Source organism: Meleagris gallopavo, chromosome 16, assembly GCF_000146605.3.
Source record: "Meleagris gallopavo isolate NT-WF06-2002-E0010 breed Aviagen turkey brand Nicholas breeding stock chromosome 16, Turkey_5.1, whole genome shotgun sequence".
NCBI classification, from domain to species: Eukaryota; Metazoa; Chordata; class Aves; order Galliformes; family Phasianidae; genus Meleagris; species Meleagris gallopavo.
The window spans coordinates 12,635,932-12,650,891 of NC_015026.2; the positions used below are offsets into that span (position 1 = coordinate 12,635,932).

Below are 14,960 nucleotides of genomic sequence, written 5' to 3' on the forward strand. Positions count from 1 at the left end.
GGGCGCGTCCCGGCGGAGCGGGGAGGAGCAGCCCGGGCGGGAGGGCCGCGCGTCCGCGGGAGCGTTAGCGCCTGTGTCCTCGGGAAAGCGGAAGGACGTTCTCGGGCGCAGAAAGGTTGCCTTTGTTTCTCCTCTTGTAAGCGATGGTTCGCTCGCTGCGCGCGGAAGGCCGGCGGGCCGTGCTGCACTGCGCCTCGGGGCTCTCCTCTCCCTCTCCCTCCCCCTCCCCTCTCGCTCTTCTCCCTCCTCTCCCCCCTCTCTCCCCCGGCTGCCCGCTCTCGTGCCCGCTGGCGTTGCGATAAGCGCGGGGTGCTGCGGCCCGCGTCCGTAACTGCGTCGGCGCCCGCCTTACCGCGGTAATGCGATCGCCTGAGAGAGCGGAGCGAGAGCGCTAAGAGAGCAGGGCGGTAGTTCTGGCCGCAGTCGCTCTTTTCTCACCTGCGCGCTTCCCGAGGTGGCAGCGAGGAGCGGGGTTCGGCTCCGCTCGCCCCGTGCCCCAACCTGAGCGCACCGCGAGCCGCTGCCGTCCGTACGGTGTGCGGACATCGGCTTGCTTTTGTTTTTTGTTCTCTTGATGTTGCTTTTGGGTAGTCGAAAGAAGAAGGGCGTCTGAATCGGAGAGCTGGCGGCGCCTTTGGTTTCGCTTTCGCTGCGTTTTTGGTTTCGGTAACGCCAGAAAAGAAAAGGAAAGAGGCTGAGCCCCCTGCTTTACATCCAGAGCCCGATTCTGATCGTGGTTTGGGGTGAATGTACTGTTGAAAAAGTGGAAAATGATGTTTCACTTAGGGGAAATTTAAGTTCACAAGTTTTAAAACTACGAGAGCAAGAAAATGTGTTACAATGGAAAAAATACAGTTCTTGCAATCCTAAACATCTGTAGTAACTTTTTTTTCATGCCGAGGCCTCTCCTGTTGCTTTGCAGAAGCAATGCTGTGCCGATTTGAAGACTAGCTAGCATAAGGTTATAAAAGAAGATGGAAGAAGATGAGACCTTATGCAGTGAACCCAGCACGGCAGGAGCTGCAGCGCGCGCTAGCCCTGAGGTTGGCCGGCAGATATCAGTGAGTGAGTTCCTTTGCCACTGCTGTTACGACATTCTGGTCAATCCCACCACCCTGAACTGTGGGCACAGCTTCTGTAGACATTGCTTAGCCTTGTGGTGGGCGTCCTCCAAGAAGAATGAATGTCCAGAATGCAGAGAAAAATGGGAAGGATTCCCCAAAGTCAACATTCTCCTCAGGTAATTTTAATATATTTTTCTGCTGTTTGTTTGGATTCCTAAATCAAGCAAAACTAACTGTCTGCTTTGATATTGTAGTATTTTATTGAAGTCTTTATTTTATCTGAAGTCTTTCATGCTACCCATCCTTTTTTTTTTTCCAAAAAAAATGGAAAGCACAGAAGTAAGATGGTGGCTGCTTGTTTGGTTTTTCCCTTCTGATTTTTTAGGGGATTTGTATTAAGTTAGAATTATCCTTGATAGTGATGGGACTTTCTATGATAGGAATCATTTATAGGAAGAAATGTGACCTTATGGCAGAAGAAAGTGAGAAGTATCAAATTGTTGTCTGCAGTTACCTACAATCCAGTTCCTGTGGTGCAAGGAAACAGTGGCCTTCACTAATAGATTTTTAAAAAGTAGGCTATAGGATTGATGCTTTTATGTTGTCTCTTGCTAAGCATATTTTAATAGTCAGGACATGGTCGTAGCACACAATTCTAATTTTGCATTAAGGATTTACTTGTTTTTAAATGAGAGATTTTTTACTTCCTCTATATTCAAAATGCTATTTTGAAGTAGTTGATTAACTGTACCAAGTGCTAGTAAGCAATGTTTTCTTGCTTTCAGAGATGATAGTCTTTGGTATAAGCTGGAAAACATAAATCTTAAAAAAAAAAAATCCCTTTTCTGAATGCTAAGGCTCAGTGATGATATAGGTCAGTGACGAGTGTTTCTCCCATTAGGGATGTTATTGAAAGGCTGTTCTCTGATGCCATTGAACAAAGAAAAGAAGATATTCAGCAAAACAGTGATGTAGCACGCAGCTTAGCAATCTTCCAAAAATATGGAAATGACCAGATTTCTACGGCTCCAAACACAGGAAGAATTAATCCTCGGGGAAGAGGGTTTTTCTCAGGCGTTCTGACAGCTTTAACCTGTGTAGCAGTAAGTTTCATCTGGATGGTGTTCCATATACTTGATTAAGTATCCAATGAAATATGCTTAAAGTCTATGAATGTCAAAAAATGTCAAAAAATTGTCGGTATAGAAGAAACTTCAGCTGAGCTGAGTGAATGCGGCAGTGTTCAGAGTTGTCTGTCAGGAGCTACAGTTTCAATATACAGCAAATGGAAATTAGACAAATTGGCTGTGGTATTTTTAAAGGTATTTTCTTATAACCTAAATATTGTAGGGTCCTTAGAATGGAAGATTTTGCATGTCAAGCCCTTAATGCATGTTTATTTGTACGATTTAATATATTTGCATTGCAGGTAAAGAATCTCCTTTATTTTATTTTTAATTTACATATATTTACATATAGGTAGTACTACTTGGGTATCACTGGAGTAGCAGAGAATTTGAAGATGATCTTCTTGTCCACAAGCCTGTTGCTAAATGGACTGCTGAAGAAGTGGCGCTTTGGCTAGAGCAGCTGGGCCCTTGGGCTTCTCTTTATAAAGAAAGATTTTTGCTGGAGAAAGTTAATGGAAGGTGAGTGGTCTAATTATCAGGAGCAGCTATTATCTGAATGAATGCTGAGTAGCTTTCATTAGGCATGGTGCATTTTGAAATGATCAGACTTTGTTCCATAGTGTGGGGGAATATTCTGTTGATGTATCAAGATAAAAGACAGGGGAAGTTCTAACACTTGTAGCTGAAAACAGTAGTAGATACTTAGCAACCTAACTGAAGTTTTTCTGAGAGCTTATTTAGATACTGACAGTGCAGACTGAAATGGTCCTGAAAATAAAATTCTATTAATACATTATCCACCCCCTCCACTTTTCTTTCCTGTGAAAATATGTATATGCTATATGCATTGTTGCACTCGACCCAAGAGCTCTAGGTTTGATATCAGGAGACCAGACTAGATCTGCAATGTACTGAAGAACTGTGTTCATTAATAGCCAACAAGCTCATACATTTGCATGCTGAGAGCAGGCAAGAGAGAACTTGAAAAGAAGGATATTTAAAACCCAGCCTCTGAGATGCAGTTGATTCAGAACATGAAAAGCGATCCAAAAGGTGATACCTTCTATCTGTAGCTTATTGTTTTAGTATGTAGTTACTGATTTGTTAGTCATATCTTCTTGATGTGGAGTCACTGTTTGCCTTCAAAATTCTTCTGCCTTTTTAGGCTCCTTCTAACGCTGACAGAGGAGGATTTCACAAAAGAGCCTTACAGTATAGAGAACAATAACCATAGAAAAGCAATTACAGCAGAATTGGAATGTGTCAAAACTTTAGGTATTAAACCACCACAGAACCTTTGGGAATACAAGGTTAGTTCTCTTAGTCTACCATCTATATTAAGTGATTTTAAATCATGTATTTCAAAGACAACTCTCTTAAAGTCAAAAGGGTTGTTAGGGAAGTAGAATTATCTTTGTAAAAATTGCCTAGCTTAATCAACTACTGTATTTGAAAAAATGATCCTTTGAAAAATGACTGTTAGAAAAGTCTAAGAACTGTCATGCACCTTTCATTTTATCTTTTCATTGTTTGCAATTTGATACTTTTCAGGCAGTAAATCCAGGAAAATCACTCTTTCTTTTGTATGCGCTCAAGAATTCTCCAAGACTCAGTATGTTATACTTATATCTGTTTGATTATACTGAAGCTTTCCTACCTTTTATCCACATCATTTGTCCTATGCAAGAAGACCAATATGAAGACATGGTCACAAAATTATTAGTAAGTGCTCAAATGCTACATGGTTGAAGCATGTTAAGATTTAGTTACTTAAAAAAAGTGTGATGTAATTATTCATAATGTCACCTCCTTGCAGTGCAACTTCTTTAGAAGAAATCTTAATAGTAACTTGTTGCTTTTACTTTATTATGCAGGACTAGTAGTGTTGTGACCATAACCTGTACTAAGATTTATTTAAAGTGTTTAAGGTTTTAAGTCTGTGAAACTTATTTTTCTTATTATCATTATTTTTTATCTTAAAAAAAAAAAAAAAATGTTCACATGAGCGTAGAAAGACCTTTCACTGAAAATATCTTCATTGAAGAAATGGCATGATAAAGTCTGTCTGGCTGTGAGGTTTTTGGATAATTAATTGAAATTATTGGATGATGATATTATCTACTGAAAGCATAAAAAAGATTAATTACTGCTTTGAATTTACTAAAGAAATAAAAAAAAAAAAAGATCAATAAAGGAACGGTGGAAATAAGCCAGTATTGTCTATTTAGTAGGAAATTATTTAACAGTCTTTTTATCCTAATTTACAGGACCTTAAACATCCCACTTGGAAACAGTGGAGAGAATTCATTGTAAAGTATATATTTTTGCCATACCAGTTGGTAGCTGAATTTGCTTGGGACTGGCTGGATGTGCACTACTGGACATCAAGATTTATCATTGTAAATGCCATGCTACTCTCTGTTCTGGAATTATTCTCCTTTTGGAAGCTCTGGTCAAGAAGAGAATTGAAGTAAGTCTTACTGAGCTTGTTGAGGGATGTAGGAAGTACATTACAAACTGGAAAATCAGACTGTTATGATTTTATAGGTGCTCACTGAAAATGATAGTGCTAACCAGGACTCGGGATAATAAGATGCAAGTCTGAATCTGCAGATATAATACTCGCTTTTGAATATTTTTATTGCTGTGAATACCTGAAAGGATTTCTTACAGCTGGTTTTACTGATCAGGTGTAGTAAATGCGGTGATGTTATTAATTGCTCAGAACGTGTCTCGATCTTTCCTTGAGAACTGCCTCTTAGCATAACTGGGTTATCTGCCAGCTGAGAACTAAATATTTAAGAGTTCTGTCATGCTATGTTCACAGGATAGTTATGAAAGGCATTTAATTGGACAGATATTACTGCTTCAGCGTATTAATATAACTTCATAATTGCCGTGATCTCTTGGTTATAATTTTTTAAAAGTTTTGTGGGAGAAATTCTTGCTTTGGCGTATATGGAGTTGCTGCTCCTACCAGCAGCTATAGGGGGCAGAGCATCTTCGGAAGAGAACTGGCTGTGTGGAAATCATCTGTGGCAAATCTGGAATTTTACCACTTCCATCTGCTGTGCTTTTTGGTCTGAATAAATGGACGTAATATTTTCTCACGTAAAAAGTAATATTAGTGTATTGTAAGTAAGTTTTTGTGGAGTGAAAAATTCTGTAACTTGAGTAGGTGTGAAATAATTTAAGGCAAAAACACATACTAGCTTGTCTTAGAATGGTTAAAAATAAAGCCTCTAACCCTCTCCCCTTCCTTTTCCACAGGACTATTCCTCACAGAATGTGGAAACACTTCTGGAAAGTCTCAACCCAAGGTCTTTTTGTTGCAGTTTTTTGGCCTTTTATTCCTCAGTTTGTCTGCAATTGTTTGTTTTACTGGGCCTTGTACTTCAACCCAATTATAAACATTGATCTTGTAGTTAAAGAAGTAAGGCGTCTGGAGACACAAGTGCAATGACTGACATCAAACTTTTGAGCTGGTTAGTTTCCAAAAATGCATATTTGAAAGAAACCTTGGTTTGTTTGTTTGTTTGTTTTCTTTTGTAATGTGGCAGTGAAAGTAGATTAGGTTAACTTAAACATACAAAAAAGCCTTGAGGAAAGTTACTGTTGAACAGCTGATTCCAAGGCTGAGAATGGGCTTTATTACCCAAAATGATTTTTGTAGTTAAAAAAAACAAATATATTCCTGATTTAGCCATTTGAAACTTAGTTATGTTTTATTTTTTATCAAATAGTACTTATTTGTTCTGTCTTAAAATCAGTGTTTTCTGAAAAGCTACGGTGGTTTTTTCAACTTAGTATTTCATGCCAGCAATGTGCTGTGCAGAACTTGAGTTTGCCGAAGGAAAACTGAAAGGATAGACTTGATATTGAAAGTACTCTGGTGTTTTCAGCCTGCTTTATGTGTGAAGTTCTGACTGAGAAATGCACAGTAAAGTTGTTCTAAAATTCCCTACGTAGATGGCAAAGCTTTGCCCTCTGGAAAACATGGCAATTGCTGTTCACATGTTTTTTTGTTCTGTTCAGATCAGTTAGACTTCATCATCAGCTTCTTTAATGCTCTCTTAAAATCTGTTGCTAATCCTTAAATTCACCTTGTGCTCTTAAAAGGATTATTTTGAATAAGTGACCTGACACTGTAATTATGCCTTACTGCAATGAAAGATGTGTTTCTAGGTCTGTGAATGAACATTGACTGGAAATATGGACTGTTTTGTATAAATGGATTGCCACTTACTAATGTAAGGTTTTCGACCTTTCGTTAAGTGTTGTAAGTTGTTTTTGTTTTTGTTTTTTTGCATTTGTATCATGAACATGAACTTTAAATTCGCCTATGAATATTTTTTAAAGATTAAAGATATAATTTTAAATCTTAGTCCTTCCTGAAGAAGTTCATTTATTTTATATCAAAGTGTTTGACGTTACCTTTGACTTGTATCTCTTGTATTTGTTCTGTATTCCTCTAGCTACAAATAAGTTGAGGTGGATGAAGATAAACCATTCCTTGTTCTTAAGCTGTTAAAGTTATCGGTTACGGAAAAATGTATTTGTCAGTAGTTTTGTTACTGACTTCTCCTTTTCTTAAAATGTCTCCCAAAACTATGAAAACAAGCTGAAGCCATTTTTGTGTCCTTCTGAGTTACAAGGTCCTGAACTGTGCAAACTGCTGTTGTGTGAGATCAAACTGATGGGAAAGGTAGCCAACCCAAGCCTTCTAAGATACAAACAAATCACAGTCAATTGCTCCTTAAACTGATAAATACTAAAGAAGAATTTGAGCTTAGTAAAGGAAAGCTTACACCAAATTACTGAACTTGTTTTTTGTCCATGTATTGTAGAAAGCAAATAAGAAGAGAAGTGTTTACTTTGGCCATTCTAATGCAGAGGAGTGGCAGGAGGAAAGGACAAGAAAGAGAAAAATCATTTCCTGTCACTACTGTGACAAAAGCCATCTTTCCAGATTTTAAATAAGTACCGAGTTTTCATAGGGGCTGATGTCGTGTATTTAATATCTACACAAAGGTTGAACCTCACCACACATAATATCTGGCCACAGGAGGTACTTGGTATGGTAGGGAGCTTTAGAAAAACATTTGGCAGCTTCACGATCACATTCACATGCCATTTTTTGACATTTGTCTTCTAGTGATTCTGAAAGAAAACAAAGTAGGTTTGATTCTAGTTTGAAGTAGTAATAATAAAAATACCATATGAAAGTACAATTACTACCTCCCGTTCCACATTCGCCACGTAGTGATCATTATCTTTTGTAGAACCTTGGTAATGTGTCGTTTGGCTGTGGTAGTTGAAATGCAATAGGAACTGCACCAAGCTTTAGTAATGCACTTCTTGCGTGTATTAGGAATTCTTTCATCTTTAGACTGAGCTCCATGCAAGGACAGCTCAGCAATAGAGGATATATAAGCATGGTTTGCTTCAGCAAAAAATCTTTAGTGCCTTTCAAAAGGAACTCTGACAACCAATTCCTCTTTGGAAAGCAGTAAGTAACCCTCCTGCATGTCCTTCTGGGGCAGAAACCAGGGGAAAAAAATTTCCATTTCACACACACTTTGATCTGTTACAGGATGTAGCATTAACAATTATATATGTGAAATAAAGGATGCAAGAATGCTCCATTTTCAGCATAAATCCCACCTCCCCTTGCTTACTGCCACTCCCTCTTTGTTAGGGAATTCAGTAAGAAATTAGTGTGTTTGTGATAAAACTCATCTCTGGCCACATTTGTTTTATAATTGTAGTGTTGCAACTTAGCAGATTTCGTGGTGTGATTAGTTTCTTCTAGCACCAGTGTTTCCTGTTGGCATGAGTAGTTTCTTCTACAGCAGTATGATTCAGTTTTATTCTGCCAACCCTGACACGCAATTTCTTTTTTCTGCAACAGTCTGTAAACTGAAAAATCCTCAGTCGCGTTTTGTCTGAGTGTTTCCCACTTTGAGAGCTTACCTGAATCTGTGCTTGAGATTTGTCTAGGAGCAGAACAAGTGTTCAGTTCTCTGACAAATGAACTCGTTCTGCAAAGCAGAACTGTTTTGAACGCATGCATGCTGATGCTGTAACTAGCTATGGGATGATCTTCTCAAAGCATAAGTAGCATAAATAACAGCATAAATAAAACATGGAGATGAATGAAGAACCTTTTTTGTTGTTATTACTCAAAACTTTGCTTACTTCATTTTACCTTTGTTTCTTGACAACGGTCTTAACATCTTGGCCAGTATTTTAAATGTTATCAGCTTCTGGACTGAAATAGGAGCAGAACCTTCGCAGTCACAGACAGCTTTACTGTAACTTGACTGTTAATCAGATAGGATCGGAGCAGAGGAGGAAACCAGCAAGTAGAGGGTCTGTGTGGTGTAGGGTGTGGTGTAACGTGGGCTCCCTCATACACATCAGCTGTCTTTCAGCTGGAGTGAAAAGGTGGCCAGCATCACTTCTGTGCTGTGCATTTGGTTTGGATTTTTAGTGTGACTGAAAGAGTAATGAAAACTTGTAGATTGGAATTCTGGTTGTGTCTCAGCAGGTGGGAATTTAAAAGAAGAAATTGGATTCAGTTGGAGAGCCGTACTTTCTGGAAACACAGCCTGCTCTGGCAAAGAAGTCAGAAATGGAGGGAAGGCAAAAGAAGGATTTTGTAGTTAGTTAATGAATGTATTTCTGTGAGGTTCCTGAGACAATTGGTACAAGTCAAACTAAACTCACAACCAGAGTGTCCACTCACCACACACAGCAGTGTTGTCCTCGCATTCCCAGTGGTAACTTTCTATCTTGGGGTGACAGCCTGCTTGCTCTGCCTTCCCATAGCAGCAGTCATGGTTAAAGCAGCACCTGGGAATAACAGAAATGGGCTTGCCTTAATGCATGCTGTGGTAATTTACAGCCACATCATCTGGATGGTTTTGAGTGGCACGTTTCTATGGGTTATAGGAATAAAGTAATCCATGCAGACAGTTACCTACTCAGGAATCAAAACAAGGTAACTGTTTAGTAGGCATGATGAGAACACTTCTGCCTGTGTTATGATTGAAGATTAGAAGTGTCCGCTGCACGTTGAACTCGTTGAACTTCCCCTGTGTTTTCATCTATAAGAATCTGAAATGTTTTCAGTTTTCAATAAAGTAACTACTTAAAAGGGTAAGCCCTTTCTCTCGCATCTCTCTAGGTGATGATTAAACACCAGCACAGTTTGCCAGATAATAACTGCCTTATTTTTCTTCCAATTATTGATGTTATTGTAACAGTTGGTAACAGCGGACGAGAAAACCTGTTAGGCCATAGCATATCACCCGAGCTGTCTTACTGCAAACCAGCTGCTCTTTTTGACTCAGTGGAAGAACAGGATGTATCAGTGAGCTCTTTGTGTTCAGTCACTCCATTTCCGCCTAAAAGCACCATATTACTGTAGGCACGTGATGTTTAGGTGGTGTTCATCTTGCCTGAGGAACTTGTCTGCAATAGAGCTCACAGCACTGACTTTTTCCCACTTGCAATTACTGTTTTTTTTTTCCCCATGCTTATTAAATGATTACCAATCTTCATTTAAACATCCTGCAGTGCTGAACAGTTGAGCATCACAATGCCTGTGAAGTAGCTCAGTACATCCATTTTAGGTAGGAATAAGTCTTCCAAAAAAAAAAAAAAAAATACTGCACTCGGTGTTGGTAGCAGGACTAACAGAAATGAATCAGCAATAGCTCTGCTTTTGCCACAGCTTTGTGCCAGTCTTCTAGTGGTTACAAAAAATAGTAGTCTGCAAGAATATGGCTTAATTTTTTACAACAACTTTTAAGCCTTTAAATAATAGAATGTATGTTTCTGGATTTTTAGATATTGTCTTATAAAAGCAATAGAGAAAGCAGTTGTCTCCACGTGCAAGTTTGTAAGTGATAGGGATACATTTAAATGGCAGTAACTATTATGTGAATAATTTACCTGTTAGCAGATCTAATTCTGAATGTAAGCAGTCCACAGGATAGCTTATAACTTTAAGAAATACTTGGTGAGAGTGTTTGATGCTACATGTTAATTAGCACTGTTCCTGATCAAATGCAGAAGCAGGGTAAATGCGCTCACTTCTAGCTTGTTCTTAATGTCATGTAGCTTCTAAAACCCAGCGCACAAATAACGAGCCGTGCTCTGGGAAGAGCCTTCTTGGTACCATGGGACTTCTGTAATGTGAAAATCAGACCTACAAGGCAAGACTGGCAAACTGCAGATGCTCCATCCTTATCTTTAGATATGAAAGTGACCAAGAACTATCAACTGACCCTTCTTTTCCTATGTGTTCCCAGCCATTAAAGTAGCAGCCTCAAGAACTGTCTTTAAAATAATAGCATTTATACCCAAAGGCCTGAAATACGTTGGCAAAGACTCTAAAAGTGTAAGGTCTGACCACAAAAGCTTCAGATATTGGCTTTCCGTATGTTCTGCTCTAATGGTAATCATCAGGCGTTTTCCTTTTGATTTACCTGTCTGCTAAGTGGGAACTTAAGTGTAGTGTGTGGTGGGGAGGTGCATCACTGTAATGGGAAACTTGAAAATGTGAACCCTTATGTAACTGTTGTAACCAGGAAATCATCTTCCTGTCAGCTAATGTTCAATTATAAATTAAATTGATGCTAGTCAGTGCAATGAGATCTAGTGCTAAATATGAGGACTGTTTTTCATGCACCTTTTAGTATGAACTTTTTATTGCTTTTACTCAAATGTTAGTTTTACCAGGCTGAATTTTGCACAGTTTTGTGTCTTATTTTGAATACTAATACAGTGGGGTGAGCAGAATTCAAATAAAAAGATTTTTTCAATGACTTTTTTTTAATAGATTGAATGTTTGAGCTTTTAAAACTTCTCCAGGAAGTCTTTAGTTCTTCATCTCTCAGCCAAGCAGCAACAGCTAGGAACTTTGTTGTTCTGTGAAGCCAGTGTTCACAAGGTAAGAATTTCAGTTGAAGACTCACACAGATCTTCACTAATGCCATTTTAATGCTTTTTAATGCCTGAATTGTGTTTAAACTCGGTTCCCACATTGGTGTTTACTAGGCCTAACTGATAATTCAGACTTCTTGCTTTGGTATCTGCAAGCATTCAGCACTTTGCTACCCAGATAAGAAGTTATGCTTACCAGTCCACTCTGTCCTTGGGCCATCCCCTTCCTCCCAGCCCGCAGTAGCATCCATAACGTAGGTAGGCAAAAGGAGACCGCCCTGTAGTGCATCTGATGGCTCCAGCTAGTTCAAGAATTCCTCTTCGGTTCCTAACATGGGCTTCCCCCAGAGGGCCTCCATAAACTGTGGAAGAAAAACTGTTTACTTTGTATTGGATGAAATACTCAGACACAGCCTTTTTATTTCTTTCTTCTGGCTTTGATAACGAATACCAGGACTTCAGAGACTGTTCTGGAATCTCTGTGGTGCTGTTGTGGATACCTGCTCACGTCTGCTTCCTTTGCAGCTCTGAAGTAACACGTTTCAGCTCTGGGCAGTAGAAGAGTACGTTTGGGGCATAACCAAACTGTTATCTCTACCACAGCCTTGCAAGAGTCACTTTCACACGCAGTGCATTCCCAGCTGAAAAAAAAAAACTTATGGAGAGGCTGCAGTGCTACAAATGGAGCAGCTTGCACTCCTGAGTGTTTGGGGAAATTTGGCTAGTGTTGTGTGGTGGCCAAAGGAACTGAGACAGCAGATGATGGCAAAGCTGGGTCTGCTTGAGTGATAGTTGTAACTCTGAGGAAACCCCTGAGGAAAGTGAAGAATTGACGGGGTGTACCAGTTCCTGGGCACTGGGGAAAGAAGATGCAGGAGGGATAGAAAACAGGAAGGCAAAGGCAAGACTGTAAATTCTATTCCTGGTTGCATCAGGGAATTGTTTGCCAACTTTGGAGAAATCCCAATCCCTCATTTAAATCCAGGTAAGGTGGAAGCAGTGAACTGTCTTCTCCTTCTCCCTGGGGAGCTCAAGTATAATTCCTTGAAGAGTGCCATGTAAGCTAAAGAAAAGGAAACAAACTTGTTATTCCTGCAGTTTGTTTATATTAGAGCTCCTAGTCATCCAAGTGCAAAGCAAGACTGCACAGTACCAGATGCTGTGAATATGACTGAAGGAAAAGTCTGTTGCAAGAGCGTTGTGACCTGAGTATGACAGAAGCAATGAAGGAGACTCCTGGAACCCACAGAACTACAGAAGCAGCGGGTATCAGCATGGTAAGGGTTGCATGAGTGTATTAACAGCCTGAAAACATTTCCAGAATATTTTATCAGAACTTCCATGGGATAAAACCAAAGAATTGAGAAGTGGAGTGGCATGCTTGTGTATTTCCATATCGTTTATAATTAAGATGTATTCTTAAATTGTTCTGTGACATTTGTTTTTACAGCGGTTGCTCATTTCTTGCCGGGATGGGAATATTCCCGGGGGTTTGACTGTGCATTCCTGAAAAAGCAGTCATACTTTTACTAGGCCATTAGGGGGTAACTCGTGTTTTTAAGCATGGAATGGATCTTTGCTGTCTGTGAGTTTTCTTTTTGTCGTGCAAATCGTGTTTGACAAACTCCGTAGTTGTCTTTGCGATTTTAATAACTAAGTCACAGAGATTAGAAGCTATGGCTTTCTGAAGAGTGAAATTAAGTAAACAGTAAAGACAGCCTGAGAGAAAGTAGCACCAAGTAATCCCGCTATGGTTGTGTTGCGCTTGATTGCAAATCTGTAATTTTGTTGCCCAGATTGGAGTCCTGCCATGCTTGGAGTCTAAACTTCTTCTGGATTGCTGCCTATGCAGGTGCTTGAGAGCTTGGATTGTGCAGTACATTATCATGTCACAATTATCATGTCTTTGCAAGATATTTTCTGCCACACCTTCCTATATAATTTTTCCTGACTTTCTGGCTGCCTACCTTGCAATAATATTTAAAACAAACAAACAACAACAACAAAAAAAAATCCAAACAGCAGTCCCTTAAATTTCCATTTGCATGTAGGGGGGGGAAGTACTTTAGAAATATGAGTTTTTGTGACAGGCTGTATTTCCTATACCATTATTCCCTTGGCAAGGGTCGCAAAGTTTTTCAGATACTATATTTTTATTGAGATGCAGAGCTTTACATAAACTGTGATGCATAGCTGCATTAATCATTGGCATCCTGTATAGTCCACATGGATTTTACAAGAAATTCTAAGCCATCTATCAAAGGCGGAGGCCACAGAAACATTTTTGATGTCAGATATATTTAAGATTACCTATAGTTTTCTTGGTAAGGTCGTAGTGCACCAGTAGTTCGGAGCTTGAAAACTAGGAGTGAGCAGTTTTTCTGATGCATCTCTCAGGTCCTGCCAGGAGCGGATGCCCTCCAACTGTGTGCATTACCACTTTTTTCTTTTTTCTGGCTTAGATTTGCCCACTGGTTTCATAAGCCCTCAGGAACGGCCTTTCTCTCCTCATCTCATTGCCCAGACTACTGCCATACACTGCAGCTTGTAGAAATAGCAAACTTCTTTGGACAGATACGTTTGCCTGATACTGCGGCACAAGCATTGAGAAAGAGGTAAATTACCTTTCCCTCCCTGCTTCCTGCCTACGGAACGGGTGAGTGAGAAGCCTGACTCAGAGCCATCAGGCTGAAGGCAGGCCCTCTCTGTAATGATCACTCCAGGCTGCCACAAGCAGTGAAACAGTCTTTCATCGCTTCCCTTGATGTTCTCGCTGAGGTTTGGACTGAGCAAGGGATGAAGGCTTGGAGGAGGAACAAAGTGCAGAAGGAATAACAGGGGGACGCTGAGGTCAGGAAGTAGAATTGGGGCAGTGAGTCCAGTGGGACCTTCGGCTGGCCCCATTATGTGAGCGCCTTCCCTTGGTCTTGAATCCTGTGATTGCTCTTCCTTCCTCCCCCCGGCCCCTGCTCAGCCCTGTACAGAGGATCTGCTTCAGGAATGAGTAGGGACGTGTGAAGAAGTGCAGGAAGACAAAAGAGAACCTCTCACTTCAGGCAGCTGAGAGCCCTTCTGAAAAAGTGGCTTTTATCCTAGCGGTGCAGCAGGAGGTTGAGCCGCACGCTCTGCCTGCGCTCCAAGGCTGCGCCCGGTGCTCCCGGGTGGGGGCCGAGCGGGTCAGCGAGAGCCGCGCCGTGCCGCGCTCTGAGGTGTAGCAGTGATAAATAACGCGGGGTTCTTTCGTGTCTCCGCAGGAACCTAAAATTAGTGGATGCTTTTCTGTGCTCTAACTACTTAGAAAGGAGGGTATAGCTCCACGGGAGCATGGAAGAAATACGTTCAGCCAGGTGCTGCATTGGTGAATGCCTCAGAAAATCTACGAGGAAACGAACTGTAAGCTATTACAATTGCACTCTAATACGGTTGAATAAACAGGACACCTATTTAATAAGCAGGAGCCAAAAAATTAAATATTTGCTAAGTGAGAAGTCTGTGAGGATAAGGCAGGAGGTGGGGGTCCTTCAATTCACTGCGCACGACTCGCTCTGCGGGAGCAGCCGTGCCGCGCTGTGCTGTGCGGGGCTGTGCGGGGCTGTGCTGTGCGGGGCTGCCGCGAGCAATGCCTACGATGTGGCACGGCACGGCACGGCACGGCGCGCCTCGGCTGGCGAGCAGGCGGCTGCCCTACGTGCAGGCTGCAGTCCGGTTGGAGGTCCTGAACTCGAAACGTGAAGTTTAAGAGTAAAGGGAGGACGAGTAAAGGGACTCCAGCGCGGCAGCTCCGTGCCGCCCGGCCGCGGGCAGGCGGGGCCGC

At 40.9% G+C, this 14,960-nt stretch overlaps 2 protein-coding genes across 3 annotated transcripts in view; one reads left to right on the forward strand and one right to left on the reverse strand.

The window, feature by feature from the left end:
* On the forward strand, positions 1-6,578 carry BFAR (bifunctional apoptosis regulator). Of its 2 annotated transcripts, none has more exons than XM_010719705.3 (8): positions 1-115; positions 923-1,240; positions 1,966-2,167; positions 2,544-2,713; positions 3,360-3,504; positions 3,746-3,916; positions 4,462-4,664; positions 5,465-6,578. In XM_010719705.3, exons 2-8 carry the CDS (start codon positions 975-977, stop codon positions 5,655-5,657), a joined length of 1,350 nt encoding a protein of 449 aa, XP_010718007.1. In that variant the 5' UTR covers positions 1-115; positions 923-974; the 3' UTR covers positions 5,658-6,578. The 2 variants fall into 2 exon arrangements, with proteins under 2 accessions (XP_010718007.1, XP_010718008.1); XM_010719706.3 differs by having other exon boundaries at positions 39-136.
* A 630-nt stretch (positions 6,579-7,208) lies between these two features.
* PLA2G10 (phospholipase A2 group X) overlaps positions 7,209-14,960 on the reverse strand; it is an 8,384-nt gene continuing 632 nt past the window's right edge. The window contains exons 2-4 of the mRNA XM_019620636.2: positions 11,343-11,646; positions 8,943-9,049; positions 7,209-7,354 (exon numbers count right to left, since the gene is read on the reverse strand). Coding sequence (XP_019476181.1) covers positions 7,209-7,354; positions 8,943-9,049; positions 11,343-11,646 — 557 coding nt within the window. The remainder of the gene's footprint in view (positions 7,355-8,942; positions 9,050-11,342; positions 11,647-14,960) is intronic.

Excerpts from the sequence above, each read along its gene's own strand:
- BFAR (XM_010719705.3), top strand. The coding sequence starts at position 975 with ATGGAAGAAGATGAGACCTTATGCAGTGAACCCAGCACGGCAGGAGCT. Across the intron at positions 3,917-4,461 it reads ACATGGTCACAAAATTATTA|GACCTTAAACATCCCACTTG; the intron begins GTAAGTGCTCAA and ends CCTAATTTACAG. Across the intron at positions 4,665-5,464 it reads TGGTCAAGAAGAGAATTGAA|GACTATTCCTCACAGAATGT; the intron begins GTAAGTCTTACT and ends CCTTTTCCACAG.